Below are 17,334 nucleotides of genomic sequence, written 5' to 3'. Positions count from 1 at the left end.
CAGCTGGTTTAAAACAGCACATCAGTATGTCCAGACCTCTTCACAGGGTGACTGAGGGCCGGTGTCCACCACCTCGTGAATAGGGAGGGCCCACAAGACCACAGAGGGAATCGATGCTATGTTGTTCAGAAAACATTATAAATGGAAACCATCCTCTACACAGCATTTATTTCATTTACAGCTAAGCTTTTGCCCTTCGTCCATATTTTTGCTCTGTTGTTTTGTTTTGATATTTAAAGCATATGTGTCATTATCAGCAGTTTTTCAAAAATTCTTTTTCTGCTTTCTGGATTAGCAATGTCAACCACAGCAAAAATCAAAAATGAGCTCCAGGGAAACAGTAATTTTTGTTTTGCCTCTCAAAACATTCATAAAAATTACTTTTAAAGCAATGTTAGTAGAGACTTTACCAAAAATACAAAGAACTTGGAAAAAGAAAAGAATTTCTATTAAATAGGTATTGTTATTCCTTTGAGAGAGCTTAGGGGTAAGATTTTTTTTCCCTCACTGGGATTTCTTATTTTTATTGCTCCTGGTTCATTCTTAATTTTATTCCTTATGGTTATTTTTTTCTGCTTAAGTAAAAAATTTTTTAGATTATTGCTTCTGTGTAGGGTTGAGAAAAAGTAAAATGTTTTTATTCAGCCATTTAATATCTGGTCTTTAAATGACCTTCTGTACTCCTTTATTCATAAACAGAATAGTGAGAATCCCAAGAAAAGTAAAAATAATCTGGTTAATAATTTTACTTTTTCTGTAAGATGAGATTTGCATTCCAGTCTTGTTTTTCAGGATACCAGACATTTTGACTATTTGACCATCTGTTGCATATTTGAAGTAAATGTCACTCCTAAGTTTTTATACCATTCAGAGGTATAAAGAGATATAAACCTAAAAAGAATGTCTGAGAGGGCTTTTTGGAAGGAATGTGCTGAGAAATTATCACTTTTTTCTTGTATTCAGCTCTCTAGATAGTCACATTCGTATTAAAAGCATCATATTGTACAGTGTAGACTGTTTGGTGGCACCCATCATGATGATATGTATTTGCAGATGTGTCTTCTAGGTGTTATAATGTATTTCAGGCATCTTTTCTCATCACAATCCCATGTAATCACTGGCATGCACTGAAGAGACGGCTATCAGATGACTGGGATGTATTGGTGGCAGACACAAAGCTAAGACTTATATGATCCTAAAGGCTATGAGAAAATTCTGCAGTTTACTGGCCATAGCACAGAGGAGACAGATGAATTTTTTCTTCAATATCATTTGGCTGACCTGAGGGTTCAATACCTTCTCTAGCAGAGTTCCACATGTTTTTGGAAGTAGTAGAAAGGTTATGTCTCTGGGCACTGTCAAGATATACATGGTGAATCTTGTGTGTTTGTATGCATGTGTGTATTTGTATGTGTACCTGTGTATCAGTGTGCATGTGTGTTTATATGCCTGAGTATGTGTGATTGCATATGTGTATTAAGAAGAGGTTGAAGAATTACTTCTAAATTGCCAATTAATTACCATTAATGCTAAATGATGAAATAATGGAATGATTTACTCTGAATACCCATATGAGGAGAATGTGCTTGCATACATGATCTGTGCAAAAACATATGATGGACATCATGTAAAGCGTATGTCTAAAGTAGCTTTTATTGGAGATATCATAGAATTCAAGCATCTGCTGTGTTTATCTTTAAATTTTAATATGCTAATTTATCTTTATGTAAATGTATCAATATGGTTGTTTTTAAACTCTGACGTTAAGATCATGGCACTCAAAGTTTCCCAAGAGATAGAAAATATGAAGACCCTATTTATAAGTAAACAATAGACTTTATGTCTAAGAAAAACTTTCCTGTGGATAGCGTTTTAAATGTAAATTTTTTATAAATAATAGATGCCTTGTTAATTATCATAATGCTTTGGTAAAAGTTTTCATTAGACTATAAAAATCAGTTGTTCTATGGAGAACAGTATGGAGGTTCCTTAAAAAACTAAAAATAGAACTACCATATGACCCAGCAGTCCCACTACTGGGCATATACACTGAGAGAACCATAATTCAAAAAAAGTCATGTACCACAATGTTCATTGCAGCACTATTTACAGTAGCCAGGACATGGAAGCAACCTAAATGTCCATCAACAGATGAATGGATAAAGAAGATGTGGTACATATATACAATAGAATATTACTCAGCCATAAAAAGAAACGAAACTGAGTTATTTGTAGTGAGGTGGATAAACCTATAGTCTGTCATACAGAGTGAAGTAAGTAAGAAAAGAAAAACAAATACCGTATGCTAACACATATATATGGACTCTAAAAAAACGGTTCTGAAGAACCTAGGGGCAGGACAGGAATAAAGATGCAGACGTAGAGAATGGACTTGAGGACACAGGGAGGGGGAAGGGTAAGCTGGGACGAAGCGGAAGAGTGGCATGGATTTATATATACACTACCAAATGCAAAATGGATAGCTAGTGGGAAGCAGCTGCATGGCACAGGGAGATCAGCTCAGTGCTTTGTGACCACCTAGAGGGATGGGATAGGGAGGATGGGAGGGAGACTCAAGAGGGAGGAGATAGGGGGATATATGCATATGTATAGCTAATTCACTTTGTTATAAAGCAGAAACTAACACACCACTGTAAAGCAATTATACTCCAATAAAGATGTTAAAAAAAATCAGTTGTTCTAAAAGTGTGGTCCACATCAGGATCACTTGGGAATTTGAAACACAGATTCTCAGATCACACCTCAGACCTACTAATAGGGCCCAACAACTTGCAGGTGATTCTATTGTGGGCTCAAGTTTTTGAGAACTGCTGCCGTAAGGCATAATATAATATGGCCCTAGTAAAGATACTCATACTGTCACAAATGTTAAGTACCCACCCTACATACAAGGGCAGTAAGGAGAGTAAGACTTACTTTGTTGAAGATAATTAAGGATAAAGTGAATTATAACATTTTTATATACAAATAGTCCAACAATTATGCAGGTTTAAATTATCCACCTCTGCAATCCATTGTAATTCTTTCTGGACACAGACACAATTTATTCACTAACACCAGACTTCCCTGGTGGTCCAAGCGTCCAGTGCAGGGGGCATGGGTTTGATACCTGGTCAGGGAACTAAGATCCTGCATGCTGCAGGGTGTGGCCAAGAAAAAAAAAAAAAGTGGATGAGATATTCACTAACACCATCCCTTATCTTATAATAATAACTTGAAAACAATACTCATTTAAAAAAATCCTTCAATATTACTTTCAAACACATCCACATTTTCAGTAAATGTATAGTTTAAGGATTCAGATGAGCTGCTGGGTAAATGCAAGTACAGAAGATGAGTGCCTTTTTTTTCTTCACAGTTTCCCATGACTCACTGTGTGTGTGTGTGTTTAAGAAGCCAAAGGATAGATATTCTAGAATGTCACTACTTAATAAATATCTATCTATATTCCACAACTTACCACATTGTGCTTCCTCCATTTTTGGATGAAAAAGACTGACATATATTATAAAGTGGAAACTTCTTCCATTATGATGGCAAGATGTTTTTCTCCTCTCAGTATTTCCAACCACCTAGTCAGGAATAGCATTTGACAATTCATCAATACAGTATTCAATTCAAATTCTAAAAAATGAATTGAGAACGTTTCACTGGAACAATAATAAACTAATGAGAATTGACAGAAAATGCAATTTTTTCTTTTTTTTTTTTCTAGAAATGATTTTGGTTTACATAAGTAACAGTAATTCACAAGGGTGGACTGTGGCATAAAAGGGAAAATTTCGGAAGTGGGTAGCCTTCCAAGAACGTCATAAAATTCAAAGAAAACTAGAGTTAACTGAAAAGAGTCTCTCCCATTTCATGCATTGGTATCTAAAGATTATCTAAAGATTATCTTTAGATTAATATAAAGATTCCAATAGGAATCTTTCAAATGTTCAGTGTTTATGCTTTTTCTATTAAAATGCAAGCATCTCTTGGGACTGCATGCCCACTATCAGCTAACATCATGACAATGTTTGCTGAATAAGGACTTGTGCTAATGGACCAAAGAAACTGTTCTGAGGAATGTGGGTAGTTGAGTGGACAACAAGGAAAGGATGATAATTGCTATAGAGAAAATGTAGGACACTTAGAAACAAACCATATATTTTATAATTTCTTGGAGAAACTTTCAATATCATACTACACTAAAAATTTTTGGCCTTTAATGTATGGGATGCTGTACTGACTCCAAACTGAAAAGAGTGGTTTGTAACATACAGTGGTTGTACAATTTTTCCTTGTTTTCCAAAGTGTAAAACATTCTGAAGGTCATCCCTTCCTCCCAGTATGATTATTTTTTATTTCACAAAACTCAGTTAATTTGGAGGAGAGCGAAGCTGTATGTCAATGAATCGGTTGCAATCTCATCAGGCAATCAGACGTGAGATCAACACAGCTGTTGGAACAGAAACAGCCAGGAAGATTCTAGTTAGAGGACTGTCAGGAACCCAGAGGCAAAAAGCATTGTTGTCACGCGGGGTGACACCAAAGATTTATTAGTATATTCCTCCAAGAGATATTTAAAATAAGTGCTATGTTTCCAAAGATTATGAAACAGTGTAATAGTAATATGGGTAGGGTTTTGGCTGTTCTTTAATGTCTTCCTTCAAAAGCAAATACTACTTTCTTTCAAAATTGGGTGTATAAAATCTACTTTTGTTACTCTGAAGCAACATATACCATATTACATACTCAGACTTTGTGTATAATATATTTATTTGCATACAGAAATATGTATTTCTATTATACATTTTATTACTCTATTTATAGAATATGTATATTAAGCATACAGCATATTCCAGGAAGATACATCAAATATGCACACAGTTCATGCTGTAGCGTGCACCCTTTTAAGAGAAGCATATTTAAGAGGCATGGTATTATATATACATGCTGAACATACATTTTGCACAATTCATCCGGCTTTGGGTGCTTCCCTAATCTATTTGCAACGCCAGTGCTGTGATTGTTGAAAGGGATACTATCAAACTGGGGAAAAGGCAACGACCAGTGAACTAAGTAGGAGAAAATAAAAGTAGATTGCATTTCTAAGTATACGTTGCCATCGTTTTGAACTCCCGTCTCTCCCAATGTCAGATGTTTAGGGTCAAAAAAGTGGTGCATGGACAAAGAGCAGGAGTATGTGGGACCTTCAGCTTTGACATTCAAACCAGAAAGCTTATCCTATGTGGCTTATTATACTGATGACTTTGTCCTACCACTTGGGAGCTGACATTAAATTAATGATGAACTGGTAAAAAGGCAATCATTTCTTTTTTCAAGAAATGAACTAGCTTTTTCACATTCTTAAATTCCTCTTCTTATAAGACCGCTCTGGGATATTTACATTATTGCTATGAGGAAAGAAGAAGTTCTTGACAGATATTTACCTTTCCAGTGAAGATAAAGGAGATGCATCATATTGTTTCTGAAAGAGGCTGTTAAGGTTTTTGACAGGAAAAATAGCAGCTCCAATAGAAAGTGAACATATCAACTGCAACCATTTTAATAGCCAACTACTTCAACTTCAATTGACTGGACACTGTGGCAATCTAAGTGGACATTAAGATGTTGGAAACAATGTGTTATGTGCATGGTCTGGTGATTTTGGATATGTAGATGTGTCCTGTGTTCCCAGTCTGTGAATTACAAATACACCAGACTCAATGGATGACAGTGTGTCTGATACATGATTGGTGAACATTACCTTTTTCAAAGAGATGAACAATTTGCATTGATATTCTAAGAGTGATACAGGATTATTTTCCCACTTATATAAAGCAAGCTCTCGAATCCCTTAAAATAGGCCAGGGTTTCTCAACTTTGGCACTGCTGACATTTTGAGCCAAAAAATTCTTAGTTGTGGGGTCTTTCCTGTGCATTGTAAGCTGTTTAGCAGCATCCCTGCCCCTATTCACTAGATGCCAATAGCCCTCCCTCAAGTTGTGACAACCAACAATGTCTCCACACATTGTTAAATGTCCCCTGGGAGGAAAAATGGTCCCTAGTTGGGAGCCACTGAAATAGACAAATCCAGCAATAGTTAATGCAAGCCTTTGGATGCAGTCTCCATATCTTTCTAATCATCTGCTATTTTCAGTATTCTTTCCATTTTTCTGATTCCGGTTTACAAAGCTTCCATGATGTGTCAGTCTATATTCAATTCCTTTCTTTAATTTTTGATTGTTTCTCTTTCAGTAAGGTTGTGGTAGATATGGTGAAGATCAAGAATAGAAGGAAGAAAGGAAAGGATGTAATGGCAATGGAGAGTAAGAGGCAGTTTGATTCACGATGAGTTGGATTGCTAGAGAAGGCAAAAAAGGACCCAAATCCTGAATCCTCAATCCTTGAATCCAAAGAGTTCATCCCACCTAAAGCGATACGTTGACTTGAAGAAACAAAATAAAAATAAATATGGATTTTAAATATAAAAGTTTACATTAAGGTAGAATAAAGATATCTGCATGAACTGATGCTGTATGTTTATAAATAGAAGATTTAGTTGGGGAGGAATGACAAGTTGTTGAAACAAGAAGTTATTTTTATAAAGGATAAGTTATGTACAAAAATTATTGGCAATTTGCTTCTTACTAATTGTTCTTTTTTGTTGTTATTTGCCTTGTGCTTTTCTTTCAGCTCTCAAAATTTTTGAGATGCCATCAGTGAGGCAAGTCACACAAAATTAATTGAAGTGCTAAAGTCTAATACTGACAAATTCATCATGCAACTCACATGGATATTACTGGTCAAGTTATCATAAAGCCCATAAATCTAAAATGCAAAATGTGAAATTTGAAAAGGGTTTTATAAATTTGATTTCTATTGATTGGGCCATCTTTAGAAAATCTGATTGGAAGACTATAGCAAATATAGTAAGAAAAAAAAGTTGAGGGGTAAAAATAACTAAGTGTGAGTCGATATAATTGTATATTTATTCGGGGTACCAATAAAAAGTCTTACATAGACAAGATTTATATAAAGCCGCCATTGGGCAATCGTTTCTGATATGACTTTTCTATGGTCTAGAATTTAAAAAAATGGTGAGAAGTGGCACAGTGCAGCCACTTACATTCTTTCAGATTTTTCTGAGCTCACTTGGCCTGTTTAGGTATCCATAACATTTCTGCCATAAAGATTACTACTTCTATTGACAGAATTTTGAAGTTAAAAAATTTTAGGGAGAACTGACGATTTGAGGGAAAAAAAAGGTGGTTTCAGTATATGTTTTTTAATTACTCTATTTTTTTTTCCCTCCATAGGTCATAGGATGGTTATAACCTCACTTATCTGTAAGTTGAATATCATCCTTTAGCAAGCATTGAAGAGAAGGTCTTATTCTCTTGGGACTGACCTAAAAGTCATTGGTGCCACGTGAATAAGTTAATCCTGTTTTAGATTCCAGACGAATAAAGCAGCATCTTCCTGCTGACAAAGGCCAGGAGTTCATGTTTACAAGTTAGCATGTCATACGTAGGTTAGGCAGATCAGGTTGAAACAGGATGCCCTTTCAACCTTCTATTTTCTTATCTCAAAATTCACCTGCCCTCAGTAAACTTTCTCCAACAAGAATGACCATTGTTCAATTTGATGAAACCTCAATTTAAAAAATGACTTTGGTTTCTCAAGCATGTTTATATATTAAGTAGGCTATTCTATTAAAATAAGAGGCTAGTTTAGTAGAAAACCAGATTGGTGAAAATATTTCACATGAAGAATCATAAGTGAACTAAATCCTCATAGGGTTTTATACCCCCAAAGAATGCAAAAGACACAGTGGGCAGGGGTGAAATACCCTTTTTCATGGCTGTCTCTGTATTTAGTGAAAGTCCTGCAGATTTTGCCCTTACACAATGTAAAACAGGGAAGTATAAAGACCAATGCCATATGAGAAAAATAATGATGTAATCTAATTAAGTTTTTTGTTTGTTTTTGTTTGTTTGCTCTCTTTTGATGGTGGGAAAGGGAAAGGTAAAAAAAGATAAGCATTTATTATGTTGCAATTCTCCACATAAAACCATAACAAGAGAATAATATATGTTAAACACTCCGGAGGCCATTTCTACATCCTTTTTTTGATATTCTTTGTTCACTTCGCCATTGTATAACGGCTTTCTTTATGTTTAACTCTCCAGGTTAGTTTGTAACTGTGGCATTTCATCCTCATATGGACACTTGGGAACAAAAAAATGAAAAAAAGGAGTGAGGTTATTATTCTTTTTGTGCAGAGATAAAATTATAGATTCAGAAGCCCTTCTTCAAGAGAGTATGAGAAAGCATAGATCATTTCTTAAATCCACAGTTCCAACATGTCTCCTTAATGGTCTCCTTGCTCCTAAACTGACAGGGTTTATAAGGTGCAAGTTTCAAACTGGAGCATAGGCACCATAAGAGTGTCACTGCTGGGCTCCTTAATTGCACGTTCCATGATAAGACTATAAAGTGCAATGGCAGAGATTTGAAAACTAGGAGCTCTTTTATTCTGTTTCTTCTCGCCAAGCTCCCCTTGACTACCTTCTTTCTTTATAAAGATGTTTTACCTTGTGGCGCCTATGTTCTTATAATGACACATGAGAAGGTGTTTAAAGGTCTTCTTGAAGGTGGCATTACAAAGTGCATAGCAGGCAGGGTTGATAGTGCTGTTGATGTAACAGAGCCAATAACCAATTGTCCACACTGTGTTGGGGATGCAGGGTGCACAGAAGGTGTTAATGAGCACCATGACATTGTATGGGGCCCAAGTGATGATGAAAGCCAACAGAATGGCCAAGATCGTCCTGGTCACTTTCTTTTCCCGGGAAGGAGGAGGCTTCTTTTTTGCGGGCTGCTTGGTCATCTTTACAATCTTGCGAGCAACAATGTTCTGTTTTTCATTTCCATTCTGACCTGAAGAACCAACTAGCTCCACGGTGGTATTAGTTGGGGTATATGAGTCACCTTTTTGGGTCTTGGTGACAATTTTGATGCATGTTTGCTTTGAGTTCTCATCTTTGGAATGGCCCAGGGAAGTGGAAACTGTGTTTTCATCCTGGGTTATTTCATCATCTCTCATATTAGAGGCGACAGCACTGACTGAGGTGGAATCATTGGAGCTCTCCTTTTCCTCCCCCTGGACACAGTTTTCAGTCACAGCATCTCTGGGAGCTTTGCCGTTCTGGATTTTGTTGTGCTCCAGGCCATCATCACTGCCAGGCATGTTGTTGTTGTTTGGCTTCACTATCCTTCCTTGTACCAGACTTGGAGAAACTGGATCTTGGTTAGCCACAGGCTCCTTTTTGTCCTTCTTTATCCTGCTCTTACTGGCTCGGGATATGTGCCAGTATAACACAGTCATGATGATCACAGGCAAATAGAAAGCTGCAATGGCAGTGCCAAAGGTGACAGCAGCATTGGAAAAAAACTGAATGTAGCATTCCCCATCCTCCACAGTTCTCACCCCTACAATGAACTGCCAGAAGAGAATGGCCGGAGCCCAGAGGATAAAGGAGAGAACCCAGGCAGCTGCAATCATCATACCTGCCATTTTTGTGGTCCGCTTGACGGGATAGGTGAGTGGTTTTGTGACACAGAAGTATCTGTCAAAGCTGATGATGAGCAGATTCATTACTGAGGCATTGCTGACCACGTAGTCCAGGGCTAGCCAAAGGTCACACACCACAGGACCCAAAGGCCAGTAGCCAATCACAGTGTAAAGGGTGTACAAGTTCATGGAGAAAACACCAATGATGAGGTCAGCACAGGCCAAGCTGAACAAAAAGTAATTGTTGACGGTCTGGAGGTGGCGGTTGACTTTAATGGAGACCATGACCAGGATGTTCCCAATAATGGTCACCAAACTGAGGGACCCAGCCACAAGGACAATAAAAACCACTTCAAATGTCTTATAAGGACTGGTCAGAGCCAGGCCATTGTTAGAGGAGTTTGTTGAGTTATTCATTTTGTGTTCTCTAATCAGTAGCCAAGTAGCCAAATACACACTTAAACCTGCAGGGAAATAGAATAAAATTAACAAATACATAATATAAACATTGCTTTAAAATATATCAGATTTCTCTCTTTTGAACTACATTTTTTTACTCCAAAATCTTCCTTCTTTCTCCTACAAGTTTATTGTGACTACCCGCCTCAATTACCCCCATGAAAAGCAAAGACTTTAAATGAAGGATTCAAAAGATCCTTTCAGGCTGGCAATGTATTTGAAGTCTGATGACATTTTGAATATGTTCATATCTAGAACTGAATATCTGTCTGTCTATCTATCTATCTACCTATCTGTCATCAGTCAATTTAACTGAGCATAATATTGATGAATTGAACTAAATGAGCCAAAATTATATAAAAAACTTTCCAAAGCATCAAGAGGTTTCTGGTATAGACATAAAAATTAATAAACCAATAGGAGGACAAGATTATGGGGGAAGCATAAAACATATAATATTGTGTGTGACTTTTTCCACCAGGTTTCTGTGTTTTTCATAATAATAATGATAATGATAATAATAAAGTTAATAATGATACTCCTTTTAGCCAATACATTGCCCGCAGTGAGTATTATTTTTTTCTGATCTCCATTTTACACTTGGAGTTAGTGTCACATAGCATATTCTATGTAGTTAGCAATATTCCATATCCTGCAAAAGAAATTATTTATCAAATGTATATTGATATGATTATATGAATTTTCTGATTTTTTTCCCAAATCACTACCAAGTCTATTATCTTATTGTTCTTCCAGACAAATCTTTGGTACAGTCGGGCTAGAAATTATATTTGTTCAGCAGAACAGGGAACTGAAGCCCAGAAAGATTAACTAATTTATATAAGGTCACATATCAAGTCAATGATAGAGATAAGACTATGAACCTTAGTTTGTTCAATCATTCACTCATTCACTTTGTCCTCACATACCTATAAAGTAACTCAGGATTAAGCATTATGATATATATACTCTGGGTATTCCCTGATAATTAAGACAAAGTCCTTGCCTGTGAGAGGCATATGCTCTGGTGGCAGTGATGGGTTGGTAAAGGAGCAATTATTAAACTGGAGTGTACTTTCTGCTGCCCAACCCTGTTGTGTTTAAGTAAACACATGTTCACCATTTTCAGATAATATCATCGAAGTCTGGAGACAACTGCACAATCTTTCATAAGGGACACTGGAAAGAAAGTTGAGTTTATCAAATGAGCTATGACACATTTCTGGGGACACTACCTCTGAAGGAAGTAGCCCAAGTTGACAAAATCAATGAGTTGTGTGTATCAGAAAGTAAGCATTGTTGAGAAGTTATTTGTTGGCATTTTGAAATTGAGAAATCTCTATTCATTCAGGTCCCCCTAATTACAAAGAAATACAGATGGGGCAGTGGTTTTCCCTTGTAATTCATGTAGAAAATTATTTGCTAAGCACCTTCGTAGTACAAATAGCATTTAAACGAAATGGATTATTCTTCTTGGAAAGCAAGTTATCTTCAAGTATATTTTTAAAAAACAATAACTTAGGAGGAATTTGGCCTTAATAAACAAGACCCAAAACTCAGAAGCCATAAGAAAAATATATGTAAGCACTACATAATTATTTGAAATTTTTGCATAAAAAAGTAAAAATAAAAATTGAGAAACAATATTTATAAAAGCACATGATGAAAAGTTACCTAATGTCCTTAATATAATAAGTTGTGAAAGGAAATAAGGAAAGATGAGAAGACTAACAATCTAAAACATTGATATACTCGCTAGATGAAAGACAAATTAAATGTTAAATTTTAATCATATGAAAAGATATTCAACCTCACAATTTAAAAATGCAAATATGTTGTCATTAGTTGGGATATAGGAGGTGGTTTAGTCATTCCATGACCTACTATCCTGACCCTAACTCATCATTCTAAGCACCCTAAAAGGTAAAGACACCCAAATCCAAGTCACCCAAAGACAGCTGTAATATAGACTGAGAAAAGAAAATGCAGACACAAACAGTGGAAACCATTTCTTCATCCACAGTTGTTAAAATTATTGGACATTATTGGCTGGAGTTATTGGGGTAATTTCCTTGCAGGGAACCGTATCTGTATCTCTAAAAATGTAAATACATGTATAAAAATTTAACATGAAGAAACACTTGTCTCAGGAATACTACATATAGGAATTTATATTTCAGCTATAGTTAGAAAAATGTGCAAGAGGTCTACTCAAGGACGTCCATTCAGAAATATTATAGCAAAAAAAAAAACAAAAACCACCTAGAAACATTAAAACAATTCATTGACAGAGGTCTCATCATAAATTTCTTAAGGAAAACGTAAGGAATTTGAATTTAATCTCTAAGTCATGGAGAAACTTTGAAGAGTTTAATTAGGAAGTAGTTTTGATGGAATGGAATTTACCATATTTTGTTCCAAAATTCTCCATATTCTGTTTTACCCATCTCTGTGAATCCTATTACCATCAAGTTAAAATTCTTAGCCATCTCCTGGCTTCCTGCCTCTCCCACACTTCCTGCAACCATGACCTGTCAACTCTACTTTTTAAGTATCTTCTGAAGTTATACCTTGTTCCCATTTTCACTCCCATTTCCTTATGCTAGGCCCTACTTACTTTTATTATTGACATAATTAGACCCTTGATAAAATTTATAATCTTGCCCCCTTGCATCTTTCCAGAAGTATCTCAGAACTTCCCTAAATATCCCACATTAAAGGCAATTACATGCAGTTATCCAAACACAACATTGTATGTTACAACTTCATGCCATTTTCCATCCTTGTCTCGTATCTTAAAAGAACCTCCCCCGCAACCCCTCATCCTTACATCCTCACATTTCTCACCTGTCTGCCTCCTATTCAGCCTTCAGGCATCATCAACTCTATGAAACCCTTTTGATAGCTTTTAGCCTAGCTGTTTTTTCCATAGCATGCCTCATATAATTTTATTCTGTTCTGTTGCTCTTATTCGCCTGTTTGTCTAGAGTTATTTGAATATCAAGTGGAAAGCTGAGTAAATTATACTCCTCAGACTATACCCAACATCCTCATCAGTCTCTGCATGGTCCTCTTATTTTTATTTCATCAATGTTTTCCTTCTTTTCATTGTTACTTCTCACATTCCATTACCCCTTCTCTCCTTTAGAACTTGTTCAAGTTGCTTGTACTATTTCTTTGGCTAGATATGCAACTCTGGAAAATACACATTTTTTCCCTTATGATCTTAATTTACTAAATTATACTGTGTCCTAGATGTTGTTCTGTTTCTTTTTATTTTTCACTCCATATTATGTTTTTATATTGCTCCAGCTATTTCAAATGTATTGCTTCTATTGATAATTCCATAGTGAGTAAATCATAGCATCTTTTCTTATACATTTCTCTAGTGATGGGCATGCAGTTTGCCTCAAACTGCTTGAAATGGTGCTGAAATTAAAATTTTCCTATTGTATCATGGACTTGAGTTACAAATTTCCCTATCATATAATCCCAAGATAGGGACCAAGGCACTGGACGAAGGCATGGGTATAAGCCTTCTTCTGACTACAGTCATATTATTCTCTTGGATAGCTGCAGAGGATCCTACTCTGACCAGGTAAGTCCTGTTTCTTAATAACCTTTAAACAATTGTTATTATGCAACTTCGTAATATTTGCCAATCCCAGAGAGACAACATGCAGCTTTTTGTCTTAATTTCTATTTCTCTGATTACTAGAGAGGCTGTGCACTTTGTTTCCTACAGTTAGTAGCCTTTCGGGTTTCAGTTTTTGTAGATCCCCTGTTTAGACCTTTGACCCACAGGACACTGATTGATACACTATCTATGTATTTTTCTTCGTCACTAACAAAACTGTGAATTTTGACTTCTGAGTCTTTGTAGCTCTACCATCCAGCTCACTGCCTCGAATATAACTGGTGCTCAAAAATGTTTGTTGAATCAATACAGGATCAACAATTAATATTATTAATTCAACCCCTATTTACCTTATCAGTGGAATTGTTTCAATACCACTGCTTTTGGTCATTACTTATACAATTGTTTATTCATGTAATTTATTTGAACAAAATAATTTCACTAATCCAATCATTATTCTAATGATTCCTTATTAGCTAATACAACAGTAAGTTCAGAATTCTGACTTGCTTATAAGCTTGCTTTTGTCTATTCATTAGATAAGTTCATGGATATTTTTAGAATTGAGTTATATGTATGTTTCAAAATGTTCATTTTAATACTTTGATTGAAAAGTACCAAATATTAATTTTCCCAGTATCTTTTTTGACACTTTAATTTATTCTTCACACTCATTTTAATAAAACATAGAGCAATATTTATTTTATTTAAAAAATATTTTTGGTGACTTCCTCTGGAGAATTATATATATATATATATATATATATATATATATAAAACATTTAAGTTAAAAAATAAACTAGCTTGATCTCTTATTTTATGGAAATAAGAAACTGTAAGAATGAGTAAGGGATTTGGTTCTTGCCATAACTTCTGCTAAAAACAGTATTATTATTCTAAAACTTTACAATAACATAAAGCTTCATGATTCTCATGCTTATGAGCATGCTTTACGTTTTCAATTAAAAAAAATAATTGAAAGAAAAAATAATCTTAGGACTCTAAACATATGTTATCTCACTTAATATTAACAACTCTATAAAATATACAGAACAGGTCCTATCATCCCCTTTATCTTAAGAAGTAAGCTCAGGCTATACGAAGAGATTAAGTGAATTGTCTTGGTTTCAAGGCCAGTGAGTAAATGTCTGCAACTCAAATCAATGTCTTTACCCTTCGGTTAGATACTCTCTCTGTTTCTCTTCCCACTTGAGAACTATCCTTTATCCAACAGAGGTTGCTAGCTAAGACAGATTCCACTTCGGGGTCCTGGAATGCTTATTCAAGTAAAACATAGTAAATTTATACAGTGTTAACATACTTAGTTGCTATCGTACCCTCTAAAATTTTAGAGTTATAATATTTACTTGTTTATACTAATGCTATATGTAAAAATGGAAAACATTCACTTAGAAGCAAGCACAAGTATTTGAAGAATGGCATTCCTTTCTCCTCATGTGACACACAAGCCTACGTAAGGACTGTTCCTCTTCTATTAAAGAAAACAGCTTTCTTTCATAAAGCTTTAGGCACCTCTGCTGTTTACAGTTCTGTAAAAGTTTTTACCTCTGATGTGGCATCATAGGATTTTATTAAAGCAATAATTGTTACATCATTGATGAAATAACATAATCACAACAAAGTAAGCAATGAAGATGACCTTTAAAGGACTCAATATCTTAATATGGCAAACGTATAATAATCCATTTGTTATTTTACTGTTAGTTTATGACTAAGTCCTGAAAATACTACAGAAACTTAAGAGAAAAAAAATTGTGTCCTTAGCTTCTCCACTGCTTGAGTCCCTATATGTAGCACTGAGGAATGTAGCGGTTTAATATCCTGGCAAAGTTGTGGGTGATAATCTCTGCTCTTAATTATTAGCTATGTTTTTTTTTTCTCAAATAAGAATAATAGCACCCTATTTTTCATCTAGAGCTGTGGTAAGGATCAAGTGAGATAATGTCTCTGAACCCTGATCTATAAATGTTAAGCATTAAATAAATACTATTAATATTTACTATTGTTAAATGAGTATAAATTAATCACCTTTCTTAATAGTTAACAGAAAATTGTGTGTGTGTATATGAAATAGATTAAGAGTGAGGAAATGTGGGGTGTAGTGGTACTGGTAATACTAAGTTATCATTATCAATGATATTAAGTTATTAATAATATTAAATAATCAATGATAATAATAATATTGATAATAATACAATAAATGTTGAGCATGATTACTCTTCACAGCAACTCCTGAGGTGATTATTATTGTATACCTTTTTATAAATATTGAACTAAAGATCAAATAATTAATAATCAAATTGAGATTCAAACCCAAATTACTTGGTTCCAGACTCAGTATTTATATTCATCGTTTGTCTGAGGAACAGTTTTGCCTAGCAGCCAGTGTGAGCCCCCCAAATTTATCATAATTTATTTATGACTAATCCAAGGTCAAGTTGGGTCTTTGGATTAGACAACAGAGGATCATCATGTCCAGGCCAATATTGTGACTTTGGACAGGAGATGTTCACAACGAGACAAAGAGTTAGTAAGTGAGGTTCTGCACATGAAAATATGTGACATTTAAGATTAAAACATTTTTCTAAAAGCAATCATCATAAAAACATATCACCAGGTAAATTGATATATAACTTCTCACAAAATTTTCACGTCAACTACGCAGAAGTTCTAACATTGACAGTAACTGATCTTTTGGAACTGTTACAGAGAAAATGCTAACTTAAATGATTTTTTAAAAATTTCATGGGGGACTTCCCTGGCGGTCCAGTGGTTAAGACTTGGTACTCCCAATGCAGGTGGCACAGGTTCAATCCCTGGTAGGGGAACTAAGATCCCGCATGCCGTTCAGTGTGGCCAAAAAAAAAAAAAAATTCTAATATATATTTGAATACACAGCAAAAATTTGATAAAATAAATGGGGTTTTCTTCACACTCTGCCCAAGTCAGGCAAGATGCCTGATATATAATGATCACTTTCACAGGTGCATCCACAACAGAATAAGCTAATAATAAATTTATTAATACATGTGTAACCTAAATGCTAGAATTTTCTGCACATTATTTTATTTAATTCTCACAATACTCTGAAAACAATAATCATCTTTTCCAGCTTTACAGATGACTATGATCAGAGAGCTGGCAAATACTAGGGCTATGGTCCAAATTTAGGTATCCGACTCCTATGGTCACATTCTTTCTACTATGCCATACCAGGAAACAAAAGCTGATTTATTAAAAAAGCTTTCTAGGGCTTCCCTGGTGGCACAGTGGTTAAGAATCCGCCTGCCAATGCAGGGGACACGGGTTCGAGTCCTGGTCCGGAAAGATCCCACATGCCGTGGAGCAACAAAGCCTGTGTGCTACAACTACTGAGCCTGTGCTCTAGAGCCCGTGAGCCACAACTACTGAAGCCCGCGTGCCTAGAGCCTGTGCTCCGCAACAAGAGAAGCCACCGCAACGAGAAGTCCGTGCACCACAATGAAGAGTAGGCCCTGCTCGCCACAACAAGAGAAAACCCGTGCACAGCAATGAAGACCCAATGCAGCCAAAAATAAACAAACAAATAAATAAATAAAAATTAAAAAATAAAAGCTTTCTAGAAGAATTTAAAAAATCAGGAAAAAGGAGCCCA

The 17,334-nt window shown here is 35.5% G+C and overlaps 1 protein-coding gene across 2 annotated transcripts in view; it reads right to left on the bottom strand.

Annotated features, from left to right (window-relative positions):
- Positions 1-417: 417 nt before the first annotated feature.
- CHRM2 (cholinergic receptor muscarinic 2) overlaps positions 418-17,334 on the bottom strand; it is a 400,090-nt gene continuing 383,173 nt past the window's right edge. For both annotated transcript variants that reach the window (XM_082473074.1, XM_082473075.1), the window contains one exon: positions 418-10,047. In XM_082473074.1, coding sequence (XP_082329200.1) covers positions 8,600-10,000 — 1,401 coding nt within the window. In that variant the 5' untranslated portion in view covers positions 10,001-10,047 and the 3' untranslated portion in view covers positions 418-8,599. The remainder of the gene's footprint in view (positions 10,048-17,334) is intronic.

Source organism: Balaenoptera physalus, assembly GCF_965194825.1.
Source record: "Balaenoptera physalus genome assembly, chromosome: 8".
In the NCBI taxonomy this organism is placed as follows: domain Eukaryota; kingdom Metazoa; phylum Chordata; class Mammalia; order Artiodactyla; family Balaenopteridae; genus Balaenoptera; species Balaenoptera physalus.
The sequence above is the reverse complement of the archived record's forward strand: the minus strand, read 5'-3'. Positions and strand labels throughout refer to the sequence as shown.